General features: G+C 41.7%; 1 protein-coding gene across 2 annotated transcripts in view; it reads left to right on the forward strand.

Annotated features, from left to right (window-relative positions):
* LOC146811598 (integrin alpha-M-like) overlaps positions 1-18,564 on the forward strand; it is a 500,127-nt gene extending 481,563 nt beyond the window's left edge. For both annotated transcript variants that reach the window (XM_085618578.1, XM_085618579.1), the window contains 3 exons: positions 1,565-1,669; positions 9,854-9,964; positions 17,689-18,564. In XM_085618578.1, the coding sequence (XP_085474704.1) occupies positions 1,565-1,669; positions 9,854-9,964; positions 17,689-17,793 (321 nt within the window). In that variant the 3' untranslated portion in view covers positions 17,794-18,564. The remainder of the gene's footprint in view (positions 1-1,564; positions 1,670-9,853; positions 9,965-17,688) is intronic.
* Positions 18,565-23,706: the final 5,142 nt, after the last annotated feature.

A 23,706-nucleotide genomic window follows, 5' to 3' on the forward strand; every position in this document is an offset into this window, starting at 1 on the left:
CACTACTTTAAAATTCAGAAATTTCCCCATCAGTGAGGTGCCTACCACTTTCTGGTCCTCTCTCTGTATTACCAGTGCCCAATACTGTTGTTTCAGTGCCCCCTTAGAATGGACCCTTAGCGTGATTGTGCCAAAGATCACCAAGGCCTAGCAAGATCAGCAGCTTCTTGATCGAAGATAGCCAAGATATTTTGTGGAATCTGCAAGCCTTGATGAAATCTTGTAGGGCAGCAGCATAATGGCCCAGCTCTGGGGTAACCCATTGTCTTTACCAAAACAAGAGGGAACATATGGGGGTCTTTAAGGGCAACCGTTTTGTCACTCATATCCAGAAATAGGGGCAGAAGGGGGGTACTAGATGTTAGGGAGACCAAAACACTTTAAAAAAACATTCTCTGACCGCTCCAAGCAGGAACATCACCAAAACGACACAGCTCAGCGCCATATAGAGTGATGCACCAATAGTCTTGGCCTCATTCACCTGAAGGGATGGCTCCACTGGCTCGGTGAAGGATACATGATGTTTTTTTAGAATGACTCCAGTAATGTGTCTGTGCTCCTAGCAAGCCCATTCAATGTGTTGGGACCAGGCCATTTTGGATGAAAGTTTGATTCCTAGATATTCAAATGAGTCGACCCTCTCTAAGAACCTGCCTTCTAACTCAATTTACCCTTGACCTTTTTTGAAGTACTAAACACCGTAAATTTAGATTTCGCTGCATTGATTTCCAGGCCAAAATCCTGGCAAAAGGTTCTAAATTTGGTCTGAAGCGTTTGAAGGCTGCTCTGAGATTTTTAGATTAAAAGAGAGTCGCCTGCAAACAACAGTATGGGGATCGTAATATTTGCTACATCCGCGGAGCACTCAGAAAGATAGACTAACATCCCGTTCAAGCATAAAGAAAAATGAGTAGAAGCCAATGCACACCCTTGCCGTATGCCTTTCGACACTGGGATCTTGATTTTCAGTTGGCCATGGGACCCTCATTTAACCCTGGCATAGTTGTTCTCAAGAAGCCTGATTAGTAAAGCTATGATTTCATGTAGCAAGCCCGTCTCCTGCAGAACCTGCCACAGCCTCAACCTTGGGACCAGGTTGAAAGTGGACATAAGATTGACAAAGGCAAGAAAAAAGTTATCTTTGCCAATCAAAACTGTCTTCCAGTAGATTAAAACAAACCTGAAGACCTGGTGTACTGTAGATGTTTTAACTCTGAATCCCGCTTGAAGTGGGCTTATAATATCCCTTTCGGATATTCATGCTTGAATTTTAACTAAGATCATGCGACAGAAAACCTTTTGCATAGAGGTAAGCACTTATTTCCTTTATTATACACCAGAATCACTTCAGCTCTCTGCCATGTCATGATTCTGGGATAAGGGGCTGCTTCGTCAGTACATACATCCGACACCCATTGACACTAAACTGCAAGCTCTCCGCTACTAAAGTTCTTAGGGGTTTCTCACTTAACTGATGTCAACCTAGGACACACCAACCTCTTCAACCTTCTCCTTATTCTAATGCTATTCTCTAATGCTATTGAATTTGATATTTCTCCGGTAGACTAACCAGCAGAAGGTGACTCTGGTCAGCTCTGCAGAGATCACTTATGATGAGAACAAGTATGCTCACCTCATCGACCCTAAGGACACGTTTGTGACGAGTCAGGTATGGTACATTATCCTCTTCGTTTTATTGTGTTTTGCTTTTCGATTGACAAGGTAGCTTGAGAATCCCTCAAGAGATCACAGAAGACTATAGAGAATTGGAAATTTGAGCCTGATAGATGTTGGCCAAAGTAGAGAAAAGGGAATATCTGGATTTTGGGAGACATTGGGGCATGGGGTAAACAGACATAATATCGAAATAAAAATATCGACAGGACAGAATATCGAGTTTTTAATATAGAATGGACAGAATATCGAATTGCCAAAATATAGTGGTGAAGAATATCGAAAATCAGGTAAGAAATAAAATATCGATTTAAATAATATAGAAGTAAGTAATATCGACAGTCATAATATAGTTGTTAAGAATATCGAATTTTTTTCATAGTGTTTTAAGTGTTAGTATATGTGTTAAATGTATGTATAAATTTTGGAATGTATGTTTGAATATTTTTAAAGTAGTGAATTTTATGTTATTTAAGTTTTGTGTAATTTAATTCCGTAGCGGGTTGTGGGTTTATAGGGGATTAGGGTGGGAAGTAATTTAATTATAGTACATTAAATAATAATTTTTAGGAATTATTAATTATTTTTAATTTAATTTTGCGTTTTACGTCTGTAGCGGGTTGTGGGTTTATAGGGGAATAGGGTGGGAAGTAATTTAATTGTTATTAGGTAATTATTAATTGGTATTGAAAATTAATTGGTTGTTGATTAATTATTAATTGGTAAATAATTTGTATTAATTGGTAATTAATTTGTATTAATTGTTTAATTGATAATTATGTTAATTGTATTAATTTATTATTTGGAGCGGGTTGTGGGTTTATAGGGAAATATGGTGGGAATTAATTTAATTGTAAATAATTAATTATTGAAATAATTTTTGTATATTGCTAATTAATTGATTCTTAATTAATTATTAATTGGTATTAATTTTATTTATTAATTTTTGGTATTGAAAATGAATTGGTTGGTAATTAATTATTAATAGGTTACTAATAAAAAATATTGGTATTTATAATAAATTAATTATTAAATATTGTGTGATTGGTAATTAATTTAAATATTTATTTTTTGGTATTAATAATTTATTTATTTTTAATAAAATATTAAATTATTATTTTCCCTACTATTGCACTCACTGGAGTGGGAATAGTAATTTTTACCCCTACGCTCTCCAATGCTTTCCTTACTATTGCACTCACTGAAGTGGGAATAATAATTTTTACCCCTACGGTATCCAACGCTTACCCTACAGTTGCACTCACTGGAGTGGGAATAGTAATTTTTACCCTCCCGCTATCCTACGCAAAAAATATTGCATTTTTTAAATTAATATTACGTTAATATATATGTATTATTTATTTATTTTTACTTACATTAATTATTTATTAATTTTAAAGTTATTTAAGTATTTTTAAGTATGTTTCAGTTAATTATATGTTTTATTTCATTAATTTTACATTTATTTTAAGATATTTAAAATAATTCGATATTGTGACTAACTATATTTTTTACAACGATATTTGGGATTCTATATTTTTGTACTTACCTGTTTGGAGATAGGGCTTCGATATTTTGGCATTCTATATTTTTCCTTCGATATTTTGGCAATTCGATATTCTCCTTCTCGATATTTCGTCAGTGATCCGGGGCATGGGTAGGGGATGACAAAAAGAGATTTATGAAGTTAACAGAAAAACAAGATTTACTGAAAAGAAAGGTTTGGGCAACATGTTTGCTACATGAGCAACATCTCCCCTAATTCACATTTGAACAGATAGTATTGTACAGGAACAGTGAAACTGTTGTGTGCCATTTCCAGGAAATATTTTCTACTCAAACTAGTCTACTGTACTTTGTATGACGTTTGTATGAGCGGTATGCTGTCACAGAAGTTTTCATGCAGGTGACTTGCTAAACCTATTTTGCATAATACACATGAGCCATGAAAATAAAAAAATCACATTTTGCTCACCTCTAGAGAAGTTATTTAGAAGACTATTATTGGACAAATTGTAGGCTCCTGGGCCAAAGATTTAAGAAGACCTTGCGTTGCCATTGTGTCAGGCAAGGCAACACAAGTGCTTCAGTGAGATTTACAAAGCCAATCAAAGCCACCTTGCGTGGATCTGTATGGCTTAGAAAATTTGGATTAGCACAATGCACCGCAAGTCGCTGCCTTGCAATACTCTGCTTTCGGAAGGAGTTGCATGGGTGGAGTGTGGGTGTTCCCATGTATCCACCATGGTTTCTGGTACATTCCCAGATTTACTAATACTAGTGAACTTGAGAATGCGTCAAAATGGTACGCATTCCCAGGTGAGGTGTAACTGGGGTAAATATGTTTGGTTCTCCTCTTTATTTGCTCTTTCTGCAGCACACACAGAAAGAGGAAAATGCCTCTGAGGATTATTTTTACACAGGAACATCAACTTCAAGTTGATGGTAATTTGCAAATCCTTAGAAAAATGCACAAAATTACATTTTTCAAAGTGACATGTGACGCATACACATGCCCTTTGGGCATGTGTGTGCGCCACATGTGCACACTTACCTTTTTGGAGGTGCATCAGGGGGGCCCTAGGCCCCTAGCACCCTTGCAATTGCATTCACAATTTGCGATTACCTATTTGGTAATCGCATATTGCGAATGCTTTCCCATTTATTCCTATGGGCCTCTAGGCCCATAGGAATAAATGGGAATGCATTCACTAATAGCGAATTGCAATTTGCGATTCACTATTAGGGAATGTGTAGGAATCGCTATTTATTTTGCGATTCCTACATGCTTAATGAATTACAACTCCGAAATAGTGATTGCTTAAAAATCGCTATTAAGGAATTGCAATTCCTTATCTTGATGCATGTGTCCCTTAATACTTAGGCAGTGAATCACCTGATGGGAAGATAGAATAAAGGACAGAAGTATTTTCGGCATTGCACAGAAAGACAGTGCTTGCTTATAAATAAGAGGGTCTTGATGTTGTATTTGTGAATAATTGCTGCTCTGAGACTGATTACTAGAAGGAAAGCTCTCTTGGCTGCTCATGTTTTTGAGGTTATGAGGCAAAGCAATAAAGTCCTTCTTGTTTTCAATGAATGTAATATGCAGATTGGCTCCATTCTATATTCAGGGGAGAAAGCAACACGATTAGGAGAAGTATCTCTGGTGTTTTAGCAATGGATTGAAGTTTTTGAGCTAATTTAAGGTATGTTCTCAGAGCAGAGGGGAATCTACCACCTTTGCCTTTAGATCGAAGGTTGACTCCATAGAAGGGCGGCATGGCGTCCTGTCCTGGCTCCAACTTTCCTATGGCTGGTGTACAGAGCTTCCACTTGAAGTTAAAGGTTAACATGAATAGTATAGCTGTTGGGGGTCAAAACAGTCTGCCACTCAGAACTGGCTCCATACGTGAACTTTTGTGGGGTATCAAGAGGTGTAAAATGCAACCCTCTCAGGCTACATTTATGTTTCTATGTAATGAACATCCATTAATGTTCTCAGTTTATATGATCATATGATATCATTTTGAAGACAAACATTTCATAATGCACCAAGAAATGTGTATTTCTCTCTGACCTTTTCCCAGCTAGTAAGGGACTGTCCCTGAGTTTTGATTCTTTCCTGCCAGAGCTGACCACAAGGGGTGGAGATGGACAGTCAATCATCACTTATATTTATTTATTGCCAAAGACCATGTCATAGCCACATTCTTTGTTAAGGTGTTTGGAGGCGATAGGCTGACCAAACCAAACAGGTCTCATGAAGTGAGGTGTCATGTTGAACACTGGGTTACTGGTTGGGGGTGGGGTCAAACCCTACTCAAGCAGCAATCACAATCCCTGCTATGGCAGAACACAAGCAGACCCCAAATTAACATGTGCTTACGTCTCTGTTAGCTTGGCACAAAGCAGCCAGGCTTAACTGTGTAAAGTATTTATACAGCACTTCAAACAGTCATAAAGTGAAAACACAACACAAGAAAAAAATCCAACACCCATTTAGAGAAAAAGAGCAATTTTGAATCATTGATTTAAGACCAAAATGACAAACATCCAATCAGGGGAACTGGAGATATGCAATTTTAAAGATTTAAGTGGAACTAGTCCCTAAAAGCATAAAGCGCCAACTGTTGTTGTCTGGATGCGCTAGACCGGGACAAAGTCACAAGTTCAGGCCAGCCATGATGGATGACAGGCCACATACAGACCCAGTTAGGCCCACTGAACAAGAGTTTCCTAAATACTGGGTGCAGAGCATTTCTTCTTCCTGTCAAGGATGCGTAACACATCAGCGGTTCCAAGGAGCTGTGTGGCTGCGATGCAAGGTCCTGCATACTCATGTCAATGAGGGGCTTGTGATGCGTCACAGATCCGTCGGGCACCAGCTTGTTGTGAATAAGTTGCGGGTCTTGCGATGCGAAGTCCTACATCATCATTGAGGAAGTTGTCCATGAGGGGCTTGCGATGAGTAGGCTTGTGACGAGAATGCATCGCGCAGCGGCGGTTCCTTTTTTTATTTTTTATTATTATACACCCATAGAAATCCAATTACAGTACATTTAACGGTTATTACAAACATGATAAAACAGTGCATTAGGTCTATAAAATATACACAAAGGCTCTTATAAATAATGTTATTAGAATAAAGGGAAGAGTATCATAGGTATTATAAATACTATAAATAGGGTGAATGCTTAATAAAACAGTCAGATACATAAAACCAGATGGTAGCAATTCCTAATTACATACAATTAATTTGATATACATATGATTTAAGGTACTTCCCAAAGGCCACCACTTCTCATCCTACCAGAGCATCCCACGTTCTTTCTCCACCTTACACTAGGTGACCAAATTGCCAGCCCTTAGTTTCCTACCATCCCTACCCCTGCACGCATACAATGCGGTCTCTTGATTAGATATCCTCAAAAGGCAGGGTAGCCATATTTGAAAGGTGGGGGAGAAGCATCCTTCCATCTTGCTGCGATTATTATCCTAAAAACAGCTGTGCCAATAAATACAAATTGTTTCTCTTTGGTATCCAGGCCAATTCAGCTATCATAGCCCATGAGCATCAGTGTAGAAGATAAAATAATCCTGCAACCTAACAATCCCTCCCAAAAGCTCACCACCTTGTTCTTGAGAGAGAGCAGCCTAGCTAATCATAACACATATGCACTGTTGTCGCTGGCCCCTCCCTGCACCTTGGGCAGCTATCGTCTGCTCTCTTGCCCCAGCTAAAAATCTTGGCTGCGGTAAAATACAGATTGAACAAAGTTTTATAATGTTGTGTTTTAAGATTAGTAGATTGAAAAGTTGTGGCCACTAGTAGCAAATCCATATCCACATCAACATCGGGATTATTCAGCTTCCCAGCCTAATTGGTTTCAGTTTTCTCTAGATCGTCTGGGACACTTTTTAGCAGTATACTATAAATATTTGTAATCCTCCATGCAATTATCTCCAGTAGTGGTATTTTTTCAGGGGATATTGCCAGTCTAAAATTAGCAAAAAAATCTCGCCGCTGTACATACTTAAAATATTGCCTAGCAGGTATTCCGTTGTCCTGTTGCAAGGCAGCGAAGCAGCCTAGCTTGTCTGACACATATAGATCACCTATGAATACTAGGCCTGGTTGTTCCCAGTGCCTTCCCATATTATCATAGAAAGGGTGCGGAAAGAAATGCGATCGCCACAGAGGGATGTAGCGAATAATTTTTGGTATCGCCATAGCCTTGCACACCCTGGTCCATATTCCCCAGACGCCATGCACCATCTTAAATCGTACCTTCTTGTAGTAGCTTGGCTCTAACTGTCACAGTAGCAGCCTCATAGCGTCCCTCCCTAAGGTTAGTTCATATATCTTTGGAATCCTGACTTTCCTTTCCTCCTCTGTCTCTTTGCTTGTAGCCAAGCAAAATAAAATAGACATCTGGTGTAAAAGGCTCGCCCAATGATAAAATGTATTATTAGGAAACGCAAGCCCTTCCTGCACCTGTGGCAGTGTCAGGTATTTTAGGGAGCGTCTAACTTTCCCATATTGTCAAATAAAATTTGAAAACATTGCTTCCAGTGCTTTTAAAATTACTGCATCGATCGCGAGTGGAATAGAACGAAACATATACAAAAATGTTGGCAACCTTGCCATTTTTAAAACGTTTCCTCGCCCAATAACAGATAGGTGCAGTCCGTTTATACTTTTAAGATCTGTAGATATTGTCTTTATCAGAGGGTTAAAATTAGCCTTAACTTTTGTGTCTACTTTTGAACTAATACAGACTCCCAAATATGTAGCGTTTTCTATATGCCGAGGATCATAAAAAGTTATATATTGTGCAAATATTACCAGTGTTTTGCCTTCGTTCAAAGAGTAACCTGATGCTTGCCCATACTCTTTAGCGATAGCTGCGGCTTCCCTGATTTCGTCGGTCGGATGGTGGTTAAAATGGTAATTTCATCTGCATAAGCCAGAATCTTGGCAGAGGCGGTTCCAAGGAGACTGCAGGCTGCGATACAGAGTCCTACATCGGGGATGTGTCACACAGCTGTGGTTCCAAAGTGGAGCCTCAAGGAGATGCGTCGCACTAGGTTGGTTCTGCCCACAGGACCACAGCTGGGCTGGCAGAGACCACATCCAGGGGTCCAGGACTAGGGTGGCACCATTTGGGAGAATACAACTCAAATTAGACTGAATTAAGGTACTGGGTTCAAGATGGTTGAAGCCTCTTCTGTCACTGAGACTTCTGGAGTCACTCTGGTAGTCCTGAGTTCAAGAAGCAGGTCCAGTCTTTCACTCAGGCAGCAGGACAACAGAGTAGCAGTCATTCTGCACAACAGCCCTTCTGAGTCTTCCACAGGTCCACAGGTGTACATAAGAGTTGGGCCTGAGGGTCCAATATTTATACCGGGTGCCAGCTTTGAAGAAGGAGAAGGTTCTGGAGGTTTCCACCTCCAGAGGTATTTTTTCATGCACAAAGGTGTTTGGAATTTCCTGCCTCCCTTCCCTGGCCCCAGCTTGTCTGGTGTCACAAAAGTCCAGTAGCAAACCCCTTTGTGAGAGTGATCAGGCAGATCCTTTGTAATGACCTATAAATGACACCCTTGAAAAACTGTATGTACACAGAAAAAGGCCATTATATTCATATTCAGTGGCATTATATTCATATTAAAGTTTTATGAATACAAATTGATTGTTGTTTTGTCTTAACGCTAGTATTTCCCACAATGCTTTCCATTCAGGCAAAGATGAGTGCCTTTCAATTAGATGTACATCATGGGTTCAGCAGAACAGAGTGGTTTAATTTCTTCAGTGCAAATTGACATTTATTTTTCATTACAATAAATCAACTGCAGTCCAGTAGTGAGGGTGGTATACCACTTTAGTATTCATGGCTGTGATTGTCAATTGATAGTGTGAGGCACAGAACTTACTTCCTCAGTACCAGTTTCCAATGAAATTTCAGAAATGTCTAGTATTCTTCAGATTTTGCCTCATCTCGTGAACCAATAATGTTTGTGAGCCGCCTTCCACCAGTAGTATGCAGCTCTCCTGCTACCAGCTTTGTGCAAGAGACCCAACTATCGCCTGTTTTGTATATATGCACCCATTACTCGGTTTAGTGGAGACTCGTAGCCACTGGGGTAAGTATGCCCCATTACCAAGTATCATGTAGTGTGCCTCGATGCGGGTTATATTCTCATCAAACTCTTTCACCCAGGACCTGCAGCACTGTCCAAAAACTAACAATTCGCCCAGGGTCATCGAAATTCCTTTCCCACAACACCTTGATATTGTCCAGGATTTTCACTCCTTCCTTTCCTGACATTTCCAGCTAATCTACTAGATTCACCAAGTTGAACCTTGCTATAGTTAGTCATTGATGACATCACATCTTGCGATCCTATCAAAAGTATGTGTGAGTGGTGGGTGGAGGTTGGAGCAGTAAGTCGCCTTACTTTTGATGCTGCATGACTTGCACTAGGACTGTGTTTCAAATGAGCCAATGGTAGAAAGTAAAATTTGTTCTGCATCTGTTGTAATTACTTGTAATTGGAAATCCTGACATCCATATATCTGGGAGGCAAATGTGTAATTTGGTCTAGTACATGCATATAGATTCAGTACCATTTGATGCCCCTTTTCAATCTAACACCCAGATCTTCTCTTGCTGTCTAGGTGTCAACAAGAATCGAAGTGTACAAGGAATATAATTACTTACCCATAATCATTGGGAGCAGTGTGGGTGGTTTGGTATTGCTGGCTTTGATCTCTGCTGGACTTTATAAGGTGAGTGAAATACTTAACCTTTATTGTTTCTGCACTTATAGTGCTTGCTTGCTTTGTGGTGCTTGATGGACCAGCAGGTGGGTAGAATGACTGGCTCAGTTAGGCTACAAAGAATTTGCAGGTGGATAAAGGTTTCAAAGTCACTGTGAAGGCTAGATTGCTGTCCTTTGGGGCCAGGTGATAAGGGAGAGCATTTTAGAGTTCAAGGCTAACTGCAATGAAGTTTCCTCCTCCAAATTAGGTCCATAGAGTTGCAGGATCACACATTCCTGCATTACAGGTGTTTATCAACATATCTAGATCTGTGATCCCAGGTCACTATGTGCATGGTCATACATGTATTGAAGTCATCCTTTTGCTTGAACAGCTACCAGTGAAGGTAATGGAGTCTGTCAATTCGGGGTGTAAGATTAGTAGGTTTTAGAATGAGCCACTTCCGATTACTTACCAAAAAACGGGGGGAAGTAGAGGTTATAGGTTAGGTTCACCCTCCACTAATACATATCTCAAAAGCAACTACCTGAGCAAGTCAAGTAAACAAGAACCTAACCAGGGAAAACAGATGGTGTCAGAAGTCAATTTGATCCTGAAGAACACCGATTGGAAATAAAGGGAAGAATTATCTCTTTCTTGAGTCCCCTCACTCACCAGGGTTTCCCCACGGTGACATGCTTCATCATAGGGGTCCTCCCAGTCCTCTACGGACTGAGGCGTGCTACAACTTGCGAGGTTACGTAGGAGCACTGAAAAATTGGGACTATGTGTAGTGTAAGTGAAAATGTGGTGGAGTGGGATAATTAAAATAATCAGCTAGTGGGCCAAGAATAAACTTTATTAGTGCTCTAAGCTGAAAAGATTACTCCCAGTGCAAGGATGAGGCATGATGGCATTGTTGAGGTTTTATCTGGCCTGGGTATTCAGGTAATGGGTTGGTTCATAGTTGATTTGATTTGAAAATATGCTTTTGCTAAAATGTGATTCATGTATTTGCATACAGACAATTAGATAACTAAGATATGTTTACTGTATCCACTAGGGATGGCTTCAGACCAAGGACATAATGAACTGTTTTTGTTGGGGTTTTCATAAAAAATTGTGAGATAGCAGTATAAATCCTCAGAATTCGGGATTTATAGAGTCACACTTTGACACTGTATGGTTCATTTTATATACATTGACAAGTATACAATATCGCAGCTATAAGCACACAGTCTCTGACGGTATTCTCTGAAAAGTGGTGAGGGTGTCAGTGGGGACCTGCCCTACATATATAAGGCTACCCTTCAAATTGAGGTACTTCCTCCTCAACTGGAAGAGAGGGGAAAAATAGGGCCAGGTTTGAGGGCATGCAGGTCCATGGCTGGGGATAATGTCAAAATCCACGCTGTAGCAGAGCTCCAGTGAAGACTTTGCTGCTGATGTGGAGCTTTAATTAGTCAGGCTGTTTTGCAGGTATCGCGGGGCTGTAGCGTAGGTGGCACTGCAGCGGGGAGAATGGGGGCAGGCAGTGGGACAGAACTGTGTTTGTGTTGGGTCCGGGTAAGATCTGGCCAGGAGCATTTGGAGTCCCACTGTGGTTATGGGGATAAGCTAGCGTTCTGTGTGAGCTGTCGAAACTGGTTGAGGAGAGTATCCCATGCCGTGGAAAGTGGGTATTTGCAAAGGTTTCGGGCCCCATCGTATCTGAGAGCACCCCATTCAGCGTCTCCCCCATCTGCACACAGCCCCATGCCAAGCCACTAGAGATGGTGTTGATGCCATCCTCGAGTGCATGGTCACAGTTCTCTTAGCTAGTAAGAGGGCCATGCCAGCAAAGCGTGTCTGAACCTTGTGGCGTTTTCTGCATTTAAACATGCTTCCTATGAGTATATATCACAGAGTTCCGTAACTTTCCGTAAGACCTTGTGTACTGATAGCCAACACATGGAAAGAGCCGGACATGACATAACATGTGCTGTATATCGGCTGTTGCCGCATGACCTGGTGAACATCGCATGTGCTCATTTGGGAAGTAGCACTTGAGTTGATTCGGGGTTAGGTAGGCCCTATGGAGGATGGAAACTTTTATGTTTTTTAAATCGGGTATTCCAATTCCGCTAAGGTAACTTCAGGGCCTGCTCTGAATCCTTATTATGCAATACCCTCCTTATGTCATTCTCCTATCTGCCACGCAGCATGGTCAGTGGGAGCCTAGTGTGCTCTTGGTTAACTTTGTAAATCCATATAATCAGGTGGCATCCTTCCTGCATTTGAAGTAGCAGTTGCAGGATAATATGAGTTGAGTTCCCCATCCAGTGTGGACCAGAGGGTCCAGCACATGTTGCGTAGTTGTCTGTAGGTGAGAAACTGTCCTGGTGGCATGTCATAGTCAGTGATTAGTTAATAGAAGGTAAGTAAATGGCCATCGGCGAAGAGGCCACAAATCATGTTTAAAGATCATTCATGTCAGCACCTCAGGTCTGTATTGAAGTAGGAGCTAGGGAGCCATGAGAGGCCTGTAGGGGGAGTGCTTGGGCATATGAAGTAATATGGCGTTTAAGGAAATGAACCCTAGCCATGCATTTCCAGGCTATCTCTGTCTGCAGAAACCTTGAGGAGGAGGGCGTTTTCCTGAGGAGTAAAAACCCTCTGATCGTGGCCAGCCCAAGGGGGCCTGTCCCCTAACATGTCTCTCCCAGGTTTCGCCCAGCCAGTCATCGCGACACCTACTGCAGCTGGGCTACTCATTAGTATGCTTCAATAGAAGGGGTGCCAACGAGCCACCCTTGCCGACGAGCAGCTGCAGCTTTTTTAACATGATGCAGTGGCATTTGTCAACTCATATGAGCTCTTTCAAGAGGGTATCTAGTTCCTGAAAAAATTTCTTAACTTCCAGGAAGGAGGCCCATTGCCGTTGTACCACCTGGGTGCAGTTTGGGGATAGCATGATGGTTTTGTCTTCAAGTTTCAATGGTCTCTTTTCCTTAGTCGCCTTCTGGATAGCGCCCAGGTCTCTGACATAGAGAAGTTTGGCTAACATCAGATGTGGCTGTGTCTCCATGGGGGCTGGTGTGCTGGCACTCACATGCCCTTTCTAACGAGAACAAGGGGTGAAGTCTGAGGGGTCGACAAATGATCGGAACCAGTTCTCCAAGAATGTCAGCAGATCACGGCCTTCAATCCTCTCTGTCATTCCAAGTATTCAGACGTTGCTTCTCCAGAAGCATCCCTCAGCATCCTCTTTCCTCTCCTCGAGAGTGCGCACTCTGTCCTGCAGGTCTTGGACAGAACAGTGATTGTCCATAGTTTGTGATTGCAGTGCGGACAGCACCTTTTCCCCACCACAAGTCAAAGAGGAATCCAAGCTCGGCCACAAGGGACAACAGCTTGTTTTCTATAGAGATCCAGGAGCTTCCTATGGCTGCCAGGACATCTGGTTTGTCTGTGCCAGTAGGCAAGGGGCGCTGTGGGGCCCCCAAAACTGGAATTTTCCAGCACAACAGTCGGTAGGTCCGTGGCAGGGATACCTGTGTCGAGGCTGTCAACCGCAGTCTGACCCTCATTGCGCAGCTTGGGGTCCAAAGGGTGGTTCAACCCTGGAATCCACTGTAATGGCTCATTCAGCAGGTAGACATCCGCCCCTAGGAAGCCCAGCATCCGCAGCTAGCCACTCCAGGCATACTGGCTATTACAGTTCTCCAGCAGGGGCAGCTAAGGCAGGGCGGCAGTATTCGCTGGCCCAGGAACACAATACTTTGTAAATCTGGGAATGTGTCAGGTTCCATGGATGTTATGTGGGAACATCGACAGCAACACCTATGGAACACCCCTTTCACGCAGAGTAATGCGTTAAAGAGGCCTATATTTACAAGGCCATGAAAAGTTACGCAGAGTGAATTTATGTGGCCTTTTAAATATGGGCAGGCACACTGGGCCTCGGGTGCATCTAAAAAAATGACGCACAGGAGGGGCAATGGGGTTGTAAATGAGGCAGAGTATGGTCAGCAGATGCCGAAATTTGAATATCGTTAACCGGCTCCAAAGTCAGCAGCGCTGCCTTAAGCCACATCCTCACCCTATACAAGTTACAGCTTTTAAACTTTCTAGTTGCTCCAACTTTATTGTGTTGATTATAAAATCCAGATACCTTTAGAATCTTTGAATCATATTAAGGTGCTCCATCAAATGATTCCATTAGTTACGTAGACTACAGTACAAATCCAAATCGGCACATTTTCTTCAGAGATTTACATTTTTTGTCAGCATCACCACCTGGTGACTGTTTTAAATGAAGCGAGAGATAGAGGAAATTCCCTTCAATAGATCCTTCCATTCTAAATGGAACTCTTTTTTTATATCTACAATAAGCAAGCTGATTTTCTCAACATTTTCTTTGAAAATACCGGGCACCTTTCTACGGCACAAACTTTCAAAACATGTGACCAGGGCACTTATTCTACAGGCTTTTCCAAGGCGAACTCAAAAGCGCTTTTTTTTAACCTTCCCCCACCTGCCATCCTTTTTCGTTTACTCCCTCCTCATCCATGTTTCTTGTCTCCAATCTCACTTCCAGAAGTAAAAAAAGTGGTATGAAGAAGCCAGTACTCTTCATAGCACTTTTTTTTTAACTCTACCATTATCACCACGCAACGCGACCCCCCCCATTACCCACCCCCACCCGATTGCCAAAGCCAGTAGCTCACCAATAGGCCTGGCATAGACATCCTGTCCCATCAACATGAGGCAGAGGGAACCCTCCTTACATTTAAAAGACTGGTTAAGACTTGTCTGTTCTATTTGGCCATTTAGCATGACTGTCCCTGTTGATCCCTCAATTTTGTCTGATGTGCTAAAGCACCAAGATGAAGGCTGCAAGTTACTGAATAGAATAGAGTTTGAAATAAAACAATATTGCAGTGATGTTGATGGTATAAAACACATATGCTCTATGAATTTTATGTATTTGAGTATTTGAGGAAATACCATACACTATGGCAGATCACACAGTGCATATGCTGAAAAATGGAGGCAGATTACGGAATCCTTTCTGAGGATTGGATCACAGTGGCTTGCGGAAGCATGCTTGCTTGAGTACAATGTATTTCACTCAGATCTGCAGAACTAACACTGTGAGGGATGAGAAATGCTCAATCGAGGATGGACACCAGTCATTATACAATATGAGATTCCATTAGTCTACAACAGGTTAGGATAATAGGGTAGTATCCCACTTAAAAACTCCCCTATATTCAGACGTTTTAACCATACCAAAACCACCCAAGAATAAAGGGAAACCGGGGTGTCCTATAGGTATTTTTAATCTTTTAGACCCTGTTAGGAACAATATCCAACGTGCCCCCTGGAAGATGCTTGAGACCACTATGGTTTATAGGGACCAGGGTGAGACCCAATGATGAAGCATGACACCTTTTGGGTTCTCTTTCCTTTGGGAGAAACAGGCTCAAATGGAATAAAGAAGGTGGTAGGATACTTTTTTGCGGTTAATTTGTGACTTTTGGAGATTGTATTTTACGATGACACTATACATCAGTATAGAAAAGCTGCTCCACCTCCCCACATAAGGGATGTGGGAAAAAGGTACAGTAAGATTGGGAGACTCCATAGTGAGGGAAGCATGTACCTAAGTCTAAAGTGAGACAACTGTGTCTTGTCCTTGATAATGGATATTTAGAGAGGAAAACGTATGCACATTTTAATAGAGGTGGCGATGCATGGCCCAAGTCAGATAATATTCTATGATGTACTTTAGCGTGACATGAGGAGGCAGATCATTGTGCTCTAACTTGGTTAATTGCCCTTCTGTAGGGTTATTGGAGCCCCACAAGTGATCCCTAGGGTATTGTAAAGAGATAGGTTTGAGGAGATAATGTCAAGAGTGCAGAAGATGTGTGAGGGGTATTCCTATAAATTTTGTATATGATCAATTGAAAATAAAAAAAAGACTCAAATTATGTCTTATTTGATTAACAACACAAACAGAAAATATGGTGCCTATTTCAGAAACCCTTTTTTGGGCCACAAATATACATTTACAGCTGAAGATGGTGCCATTTACGCTTGTCATCAATTTACAGAAGGATTTTATTCAGGCATAAATGGTTTTATTTCTGTACAGTACTCCAAAGCAGGTGCACAGAAAGTCACAGTAACAATTCCTCACAGGGTGTGGGGAGTGTGGGCACATCAAGGTGCTGTTTGCCATGAAAGTTGGTGAACACTCACAAACTTTGGTTCAACCCTTTTGCATTCTTGAGATCGTTAGAGTTTTAGATTGACAAATAGGTGCTATAACTCCCCATACATTGTGGCAAAGGTGACAGATCACCCCCAACTTTGTTGGGTGTTGTTGAGAAAGGAGTTTCTCCATGGGGAAAAATGTGTTACTCAATATGGAATTGGATACTTAGGGCCTTATGGGTGTCGTAGGATTGGATGGGATAATTATCACATACGATAAAATCCTACGCTGAGGTGTCAATAATCTATCAGGTGTGATTTTATCGTCTATCCAGTGCTCTGCCCTGAAAATCTAACATAACAGCCGGATTATAGTGCTTACCACACTATTTTCAGTCTTTGTCACTCTTTAAATCCCATACTGAAATCTAACAGTATTTACCAGGTGCAATAAACATTACAGCACTTTTAATTGCAACTCCTGTGTAGACCCAGTTTGTACAGGAATTGTACTTTTCTGTGTCTCTTATACTCCCTTACTCAGCACTTTGGGAGCACAGGCAAAATGTCACATGCCCCATTTCGAAGTACACCTGAACACAGGTGCCTGGTGCAGCTTAACAATAATACTGCTGGTAATGGTTGTGAACTTCCAAAAGTTATAAATCTGTACCCTGAGCTGGGCACTCATTCAGAGACATGTTGCAACAGATTTTTTACTCTTTAACGTAATGCAGTGCAGGAAGGGAACTTGCTGTACTGCTTTGCATGAAAGGGAGAGAACAGAAATACTTTATATTGACAAAGATAAAGAGTATTTTTGCTCTCTCCTTGTGCTGGCGCACTGGTAGCTGCCTAGCGCCAACACAGACCCCTTTGTACTAGATTGCAAGGGTGTCTGTTTTATGGGATGGATTGTTTTTGAGGGGGAAGGCACACATTCCTACACAAAAACAATCCATAGAGGTATATTCCTTTCTCTATGTGTGCTGCAGAATGCAGCATGCATAGAAAGAGGAATTAACAAGAAGAAATTAACATATTTCTCCTCCTTACGCCTCTGTACAGTAGGCACACCATTTTGGTGCAAACCCAGGTTTACAAGTCTGCAAATCTGGGTTTGCATAAAAATATATGGGTGAATGTATGGGAACGCCTATGCTCCACCCATGTAACGCCTACTCAATGCAAAGTAACGGAAGGCACTGTTATGCATTGTATTGCTATTCTTTGTTTATACTAACCCACACAAACTCAGGCGAAGTGGCTTTTCTTGTCTTAGTAAATCCCTAAAATTATTTTCCGTCCATGTGTGCCACAAACGGGATGCAACCTCAAAATAAAATCTTAGTTAATCTGCGTTATAGTGTATAAAGTGCACACTGAATAAATGAATTGCCTATAGAAACAATAAACCAGCATAGAACGGTTTGTTTCGCTTTCCCAAAGTGCAAAAGACTAGTCTTCTACCTTGTTTATGCATTTAGACTCACTATATTCTTCCTTAATTCCTTCTTTTATTTTTACTACTTTGCTTTCACTTGCAGGCTGGCTTCTTTAAACGACAATACAAGGAAATGCTCCAACAAAATGATGACTCTGCTTCCACTCCTGATGGCCCATCTGCAACAGCGACTGAAGTACCAACATAATCAAGATCATAGTGGAAGCCCCCAAGTGTTTGGCGTAATAGGCCAACCTCATTTTAAACATGTTTAAAGGGTTGCATAGCTTCTGGTCAGGGTCCAGACTGAAACCCACTACTGCCAAAATGAAAGACAGTGTAATACCCTGCTATGATCTTAGTAGAAAGGCCTGTGAAGAGCTCCTTTGCATGCCACATGGAAGAGAGCATCTGCTCCAGATGTGACTGGAAGACTCAGCAACAGCTCCCAATGAAAGCTTGAGCCAGACCTTGCAGAAACCCCAGCAGCCCCAGCTCAGAGTGACCAATCTGAACCAATCGGTGCCTCGCCCCGGTAGGCAAGCATAAGCTGCCCCACTAAGGCCAATAGCATCCAGTCAAATACCAGCTTGACCTAGAGGCACCTGAGAGAATGATGGAACCTGGAACTGATTGGACAGCCATATGCCATAACTGAGAGCCTGCCAGTCTCCCACTGGTAATAAGTATAATAACTTTTTCTTTCACACAGATCTTCATATTCTACTGCTGTTTGCTCGGTGCTGTATATGACAATTGTACTATTACCCAATTAAATGGTGCTCAGTTTACCCAACTCACCAGGATGGAAGACTGAGTTGGCTATTTCAGGATTCAAACTCATGACCTGCAGCTCTCTTCATGGTTCAGCGGTGATCATTCGACTCACTGAATCATCCTGTCGGCTTTGCCTTATTTTTCATCCTTGGACAAATTGCTCAATAAACCTAATAGAAACATGACCTAAATTTGACTATCACTTATGCCTATTTAAATTCCTTGTCTGATTGCTTTGCCTCCATCCAATTATACTGCATTCAGTAGACCTCATGCAAGAAAGGTGGTCTTCTGCTAGTCCCTATTGTGAGAAGTTGGCCTGGTAATCTGTGGTGTACCTAAAGTGCATGCAATCAATTTAGAGAGGAAGCAGATAGGCTGGGGACCTGAATAGCAGGATTCCAGCCAAACTAAGTCAAAAACCATCAAAACACCAGGAAAAAAGTGGGGGCAACCATGCAGTCAGATTCCACCTTCCTACACCTATATCTTACAGTCTCCTTTAAAATCTGATGGGCGGCCTCTTGACTTGCTAGGTCAGCAGCGGTCATGGCCTCTGCTCTCTGCTCTCCTAGTGATACACCACCCGCCATATTTAGAGATTCACGGCAGGCAGGCAGACATCTCTTTGCCTTCAGTAGAGGCACTACTGCTGCTGTTCCACCATAGGCACTGAATGTTCCTGAGTGAAACCAACATGTTCCTATCTGCTTGCAATCCGCTTGGTTTGCAAATCAGTAGTTTCTGTATTTGAAATAAAAGGACAATAACGCTGACAGGTAGGTTTGTTTTTCTCCCTCTGGATCGAGATTTTTTTCCTTACATGGGATCGCCATGCCCCACAAGGCGGTCCAGAGTAGGGAAAACTAGTGACTGCCTAGTGACATTTAGATTTACTTTTTCTGTTATATATATATCAATCTACACTTCCCAACATGTTTAGTGCAGGGGGTGCTCAAAGAAACACCACTGGTTGCACTTTTTTCTCATAACAAGGAGCAAGTTGACATCTATGCAAGTAACTCCTCTTGAGTGGTAGCTAGTCATGGGGAGGCAGGTTCACAGCATCCAACACATTGTTCATTTTTGTTGCAGGTGTTGTAATGTGTAATTATAAATCCACTGATGTGTCATATAATGCAAAATATTAAATTTTCCTTTGTTCTGTTTAGGGACTACTTCTTTTATTTTTTAGTGCGCCAACACGGCGTCCGGTTTCGGGTTTTTTATTGTTGCTATTTCCATGGTGTCTGCTTCACATGCCGCCATGCACATAGCCCACCTAGTGCCCAGCCCGCTTGAGCTGGCTGCAGAACCAAACGCTAACAAGCATTGGCCTAGCCAATAGGTCTCGCCTTTGGGACCTTCTAAGTGTTTAGCCATGCAACAGTTGCATAACTAAATACTTATAAGGTCCCAAAAGCGAGACCTATTGGCTATGCCAAGCGGCCGTGCGGCCGCGAAAGTGATCGCGGTCGTGATCAAACATCAAAGCGACCGTGCGGCCGCGAAAGTGAAACCAATCGCGGAAAAGGGCGCCGCGCGCGCCCGTGCACATGCACTGTAGGTCTAGGCTGGCCTAGTAGCACTTTTTGGAGCCCTCTCAAAAAGTCTCGCCAGACCAGTGCATGCGCTGGGTCAGGCGAGACCTAAAAATTACTGCTTGTTGTGGCCCTGACTTGTTAGCACTGCCCATAAACTCGCATCCCTGGCAGGAGTGCAGACATTGTGTTCGCTGCTGCTCTTTGTGGGAACCAGAGAGCTCTGGCTGTGTGTATAAATAAACTCGATGCAGCTCCCTCTGTGCCCTTGCCCACAAGTCGCACAGTAGATCTGGCCGGACAGCAGCGAACGCACTTCCACCTAGCCGTGTCAACAGCCCGTTCCCATCAAGTTTACAAACAGCGACCAATCTCTTGTTTTATTAAGATACCAGGCTCACTTTCTTTTGTAATTGTTCTCCTGGTGATAATTGCTTTCATTTTGCCTTGTCGATGTTAATTTATAGTGTCTTGTTTTCTTTGTCATCCTGCGATGTGTTGTTATCTGGTGCATTATCCTGCAGTTTTGTTTTCATTGCATTGGCTCTTGAGACCCAAAGGTTGCACACAGATCTTCGAGGCAGGCACCTTAATGCACTGATCGATCTGACTAGCATCTGCCCTTTAACCAAGAGATTAAGAAACATGTCCTACTGTGCGATCTTGCAGGGATTGCACCCTTTTACGAGCTCTAGCATGAGCATAACCTACCTTACCACCCTTCGCAGGCATTCAGGCTCATGCTCTCCCTTTCAAACGGTGAAATCCTGCTCATGCACACATGTACTTACCCCCAGCATGCCATTACCCAGGTGAGTGTATGCAGGTATGAGCAGAGTGCTGGTCAATGAGCAGCGTAAATTCACAAGTGCAGATGTAGATATCCTCCCACTGTGCCAAACGGATGCCTCCTTCACTCTGTATGCAAACCCGTCCATCCGATGGGAGGCTCAAGGGCCAGGTAAGGTGGTGCCTCGGGGGCTCATGCGGCTTAAACCCATCTCCCAACAACTTACCTGCCTCCAGTGGAGGCCCACAGCCAGGTAATGCCTGTAAAATGGACAAATAACCCAGCCCGGACCAAGAAAATGCCAAGCAAGTCTGGCAAAACACAAATTTTTGGTGAGTTCAGGTAACTTTATAAACCAGTAAAATAGCTCAGTGGGCTGAGTACCTGTAGTTTCAATCTGGGTGCTATTCTAATGACCTACATTAGTACCTCAAGGCACATTTTTGAAGCCTTTGTTCGGAAAAAGCTTCAGGTAGTGCTCCTTCTACTCACATGGTCTTTGTACGCAGATATATCTAGTTGTATGATTTATAATCTACTCTCACCCATTGTAGGTTCCTCTGATCTGCTTCAGAAATTGACTCACTAACATTGTCCTTCACATGTTCCGGGTACAATATAATTACACAAAGAGGTAATTTTTTAATTGAACTATTTATGTGCGTTTCTGTGGGATGAAAGGCAGCGCCTCAGTCTTAGTTACGTTTTCATGTTTTTAACACTGCTTTGCTGAAATCTGAAAGGCAACGTGACTTTTACATTAATTTCATGCCACATAGCAACAATCCACATAAAATACACTCCACATCATGCCACATAATTCCAATCAACATAAATTCACTCAGCACTGCACACTTTCACACAACACAATTCCACTCCTTACATTACCATTCCACACCACATAACTCAGCAACACCACATAATTTAACTCAACAACACATTTACACACCACATCACATACATGCAAACCACACCACAGAACACCAAATTATGACACAAATTTCCTCTAATTTCCAAAATGCATAATTACACTCCACCAAAAAACGAATCTCTACAACATGCCACATAATTCCACACAATATAATACTACCACCATGGCACATAATACCATTTCAAAATCTAACACAATTTCACACAAAACCACACAATTCACTACAGCACAACATATTTACACTGCACATAATACCACTAAACACAACATAATTACAATCCACATAATTTCATTCTACTAAATACAACAAAAATACGCCCCACATAAATACACTTTATGCCAAATAACAGCAATACAAAAAATGCACTGCACACCATAACACAGAATTATAATGGGCATAATTTCACACATCACCACACAATTCAACATCTTACAATTCAACTTCACATATTTCCTATACACACCACATAATTCAGCAATAAAACACATTTCAAATACACAACACAATTCCACAGCACCCCACATACCTAAAATACACACCACCAATGTACAAATCATGGTAAAAAATTAAGCAGCACACCAAACTATTCAACTGCACAACATACCACTACACAACATACAATGCCATTCCACATAATTAACTCCATGACGCCCAAAATCACTGTATATAATTTCAGTACAACTAATACCATTTAATTTCTATCCACATCATTCTACAGCAAAAAATGCCACATATTTCCACTACACATTTGCATGCCACTCCACACAATTACACACCACACAATTTCACAACAAACAACTCCAATGTAACCCATCTCTCACTCATGCTTCCACCAACTCAATCAACTCTCCCACACGCACCAACTATGCAACTCATCTTTCCCTCACGCTACTACACCCTCTCATCTTGCAATACCACTGCCCCATCATCCCTCCCTTATACTACCTATCTCCTATCTATACTATCTCCTCACACATGCCACCTTCATGTACCTCCTTGTACTCTGCACTCGTCAACCTCTACCTCAACTCTGGATGTCCCTCACACTAGTCTCTCTCTCTCCAAATCTCTCCCACCCCAGTTTCCTTCTCTCAAAAACACGCTCTCCGTCTCTTTTTAGGATGTCTTCTACGTATATAAGGACTCCCTCTTTATCCATCTCTGGCCTACTCTCCCCTTCTTTCACTCTTTTTCACGTACACATTCTACTCCTCTATCTGGAGTTCACTCACCACTTCATACTCAAAGTACCTATCCCTCTCTATCTTCCTTTCAATATATTCTATCACCCCTATCTATTCATCATACCTCATAATACCACTACACAAATGCACTACACACCACACAATTCCACCCCACACAATTCCACAACAATTCCAATAAAACCCACAAAATTGAACTCCACACCACATACATCTACTTCACTACAAACAAAAACAAATAGGTAAAAGACAGTCTAATTTACAACGCCAACAGCTCTAACTATCTCAAACGTGGGACCTATTGCATTGTAAGTGCTTGTTTCTTTTGCAAAGCACTGCAACCTAGAATGCTACCTTGCTCATTTAATTGAGGTAAATCAGGACTACAGCACCCAGAACTGGAGCATGGCAGTCCAGATGATAAAGGGAAAAAGTGATGGTTGGAATAATTCAATGTAAATATAACTAATGGTGATCACTCAGGCCACATTCTAGACCATTGTTTTTTCGGTCTCAGTAACCTATATATTCAAATATCAGCCATATTTGAATGAACTTTGGCTCTGCTCCAGTAGGAACAGTCCAAAGTGCCATGTCATGTCGTCATTATTTCAAACTTGTGTTATTGAATTCTCAAGATTAACAGCTGAACCTATCATACACCTATTAATGTATCCATAACACCCAGTAAAGTTAGAACTATTCATGCCACAGTCTCACAAACGTCTCAGCAAATGCAACTCACTACAGATGCCAGTGCCCCTCATTCAATGTTAAACAATATTGGCAGTATGGTTGTAATGAGATTAGAATCAACAGAATGAACAACACTACTTAATCTGAATAATGCATCTAAACAAGACTATTTCATTATACTAG

This window comes from Triturus cristatus, chromosome 7, assembly GCF_964204655.1.
Source record: "Triturus cristatus chromosome 7, aTriCri1.1, whole genome shotgun sequence".
In the NCBI taxonomy this organism is placed as follows: domain Eukaryota; kingdom Metazoa; phylum Chordata; class Amphibia; order Caudata; family Salamandridae; genus Triturus; species Triturus cristatus.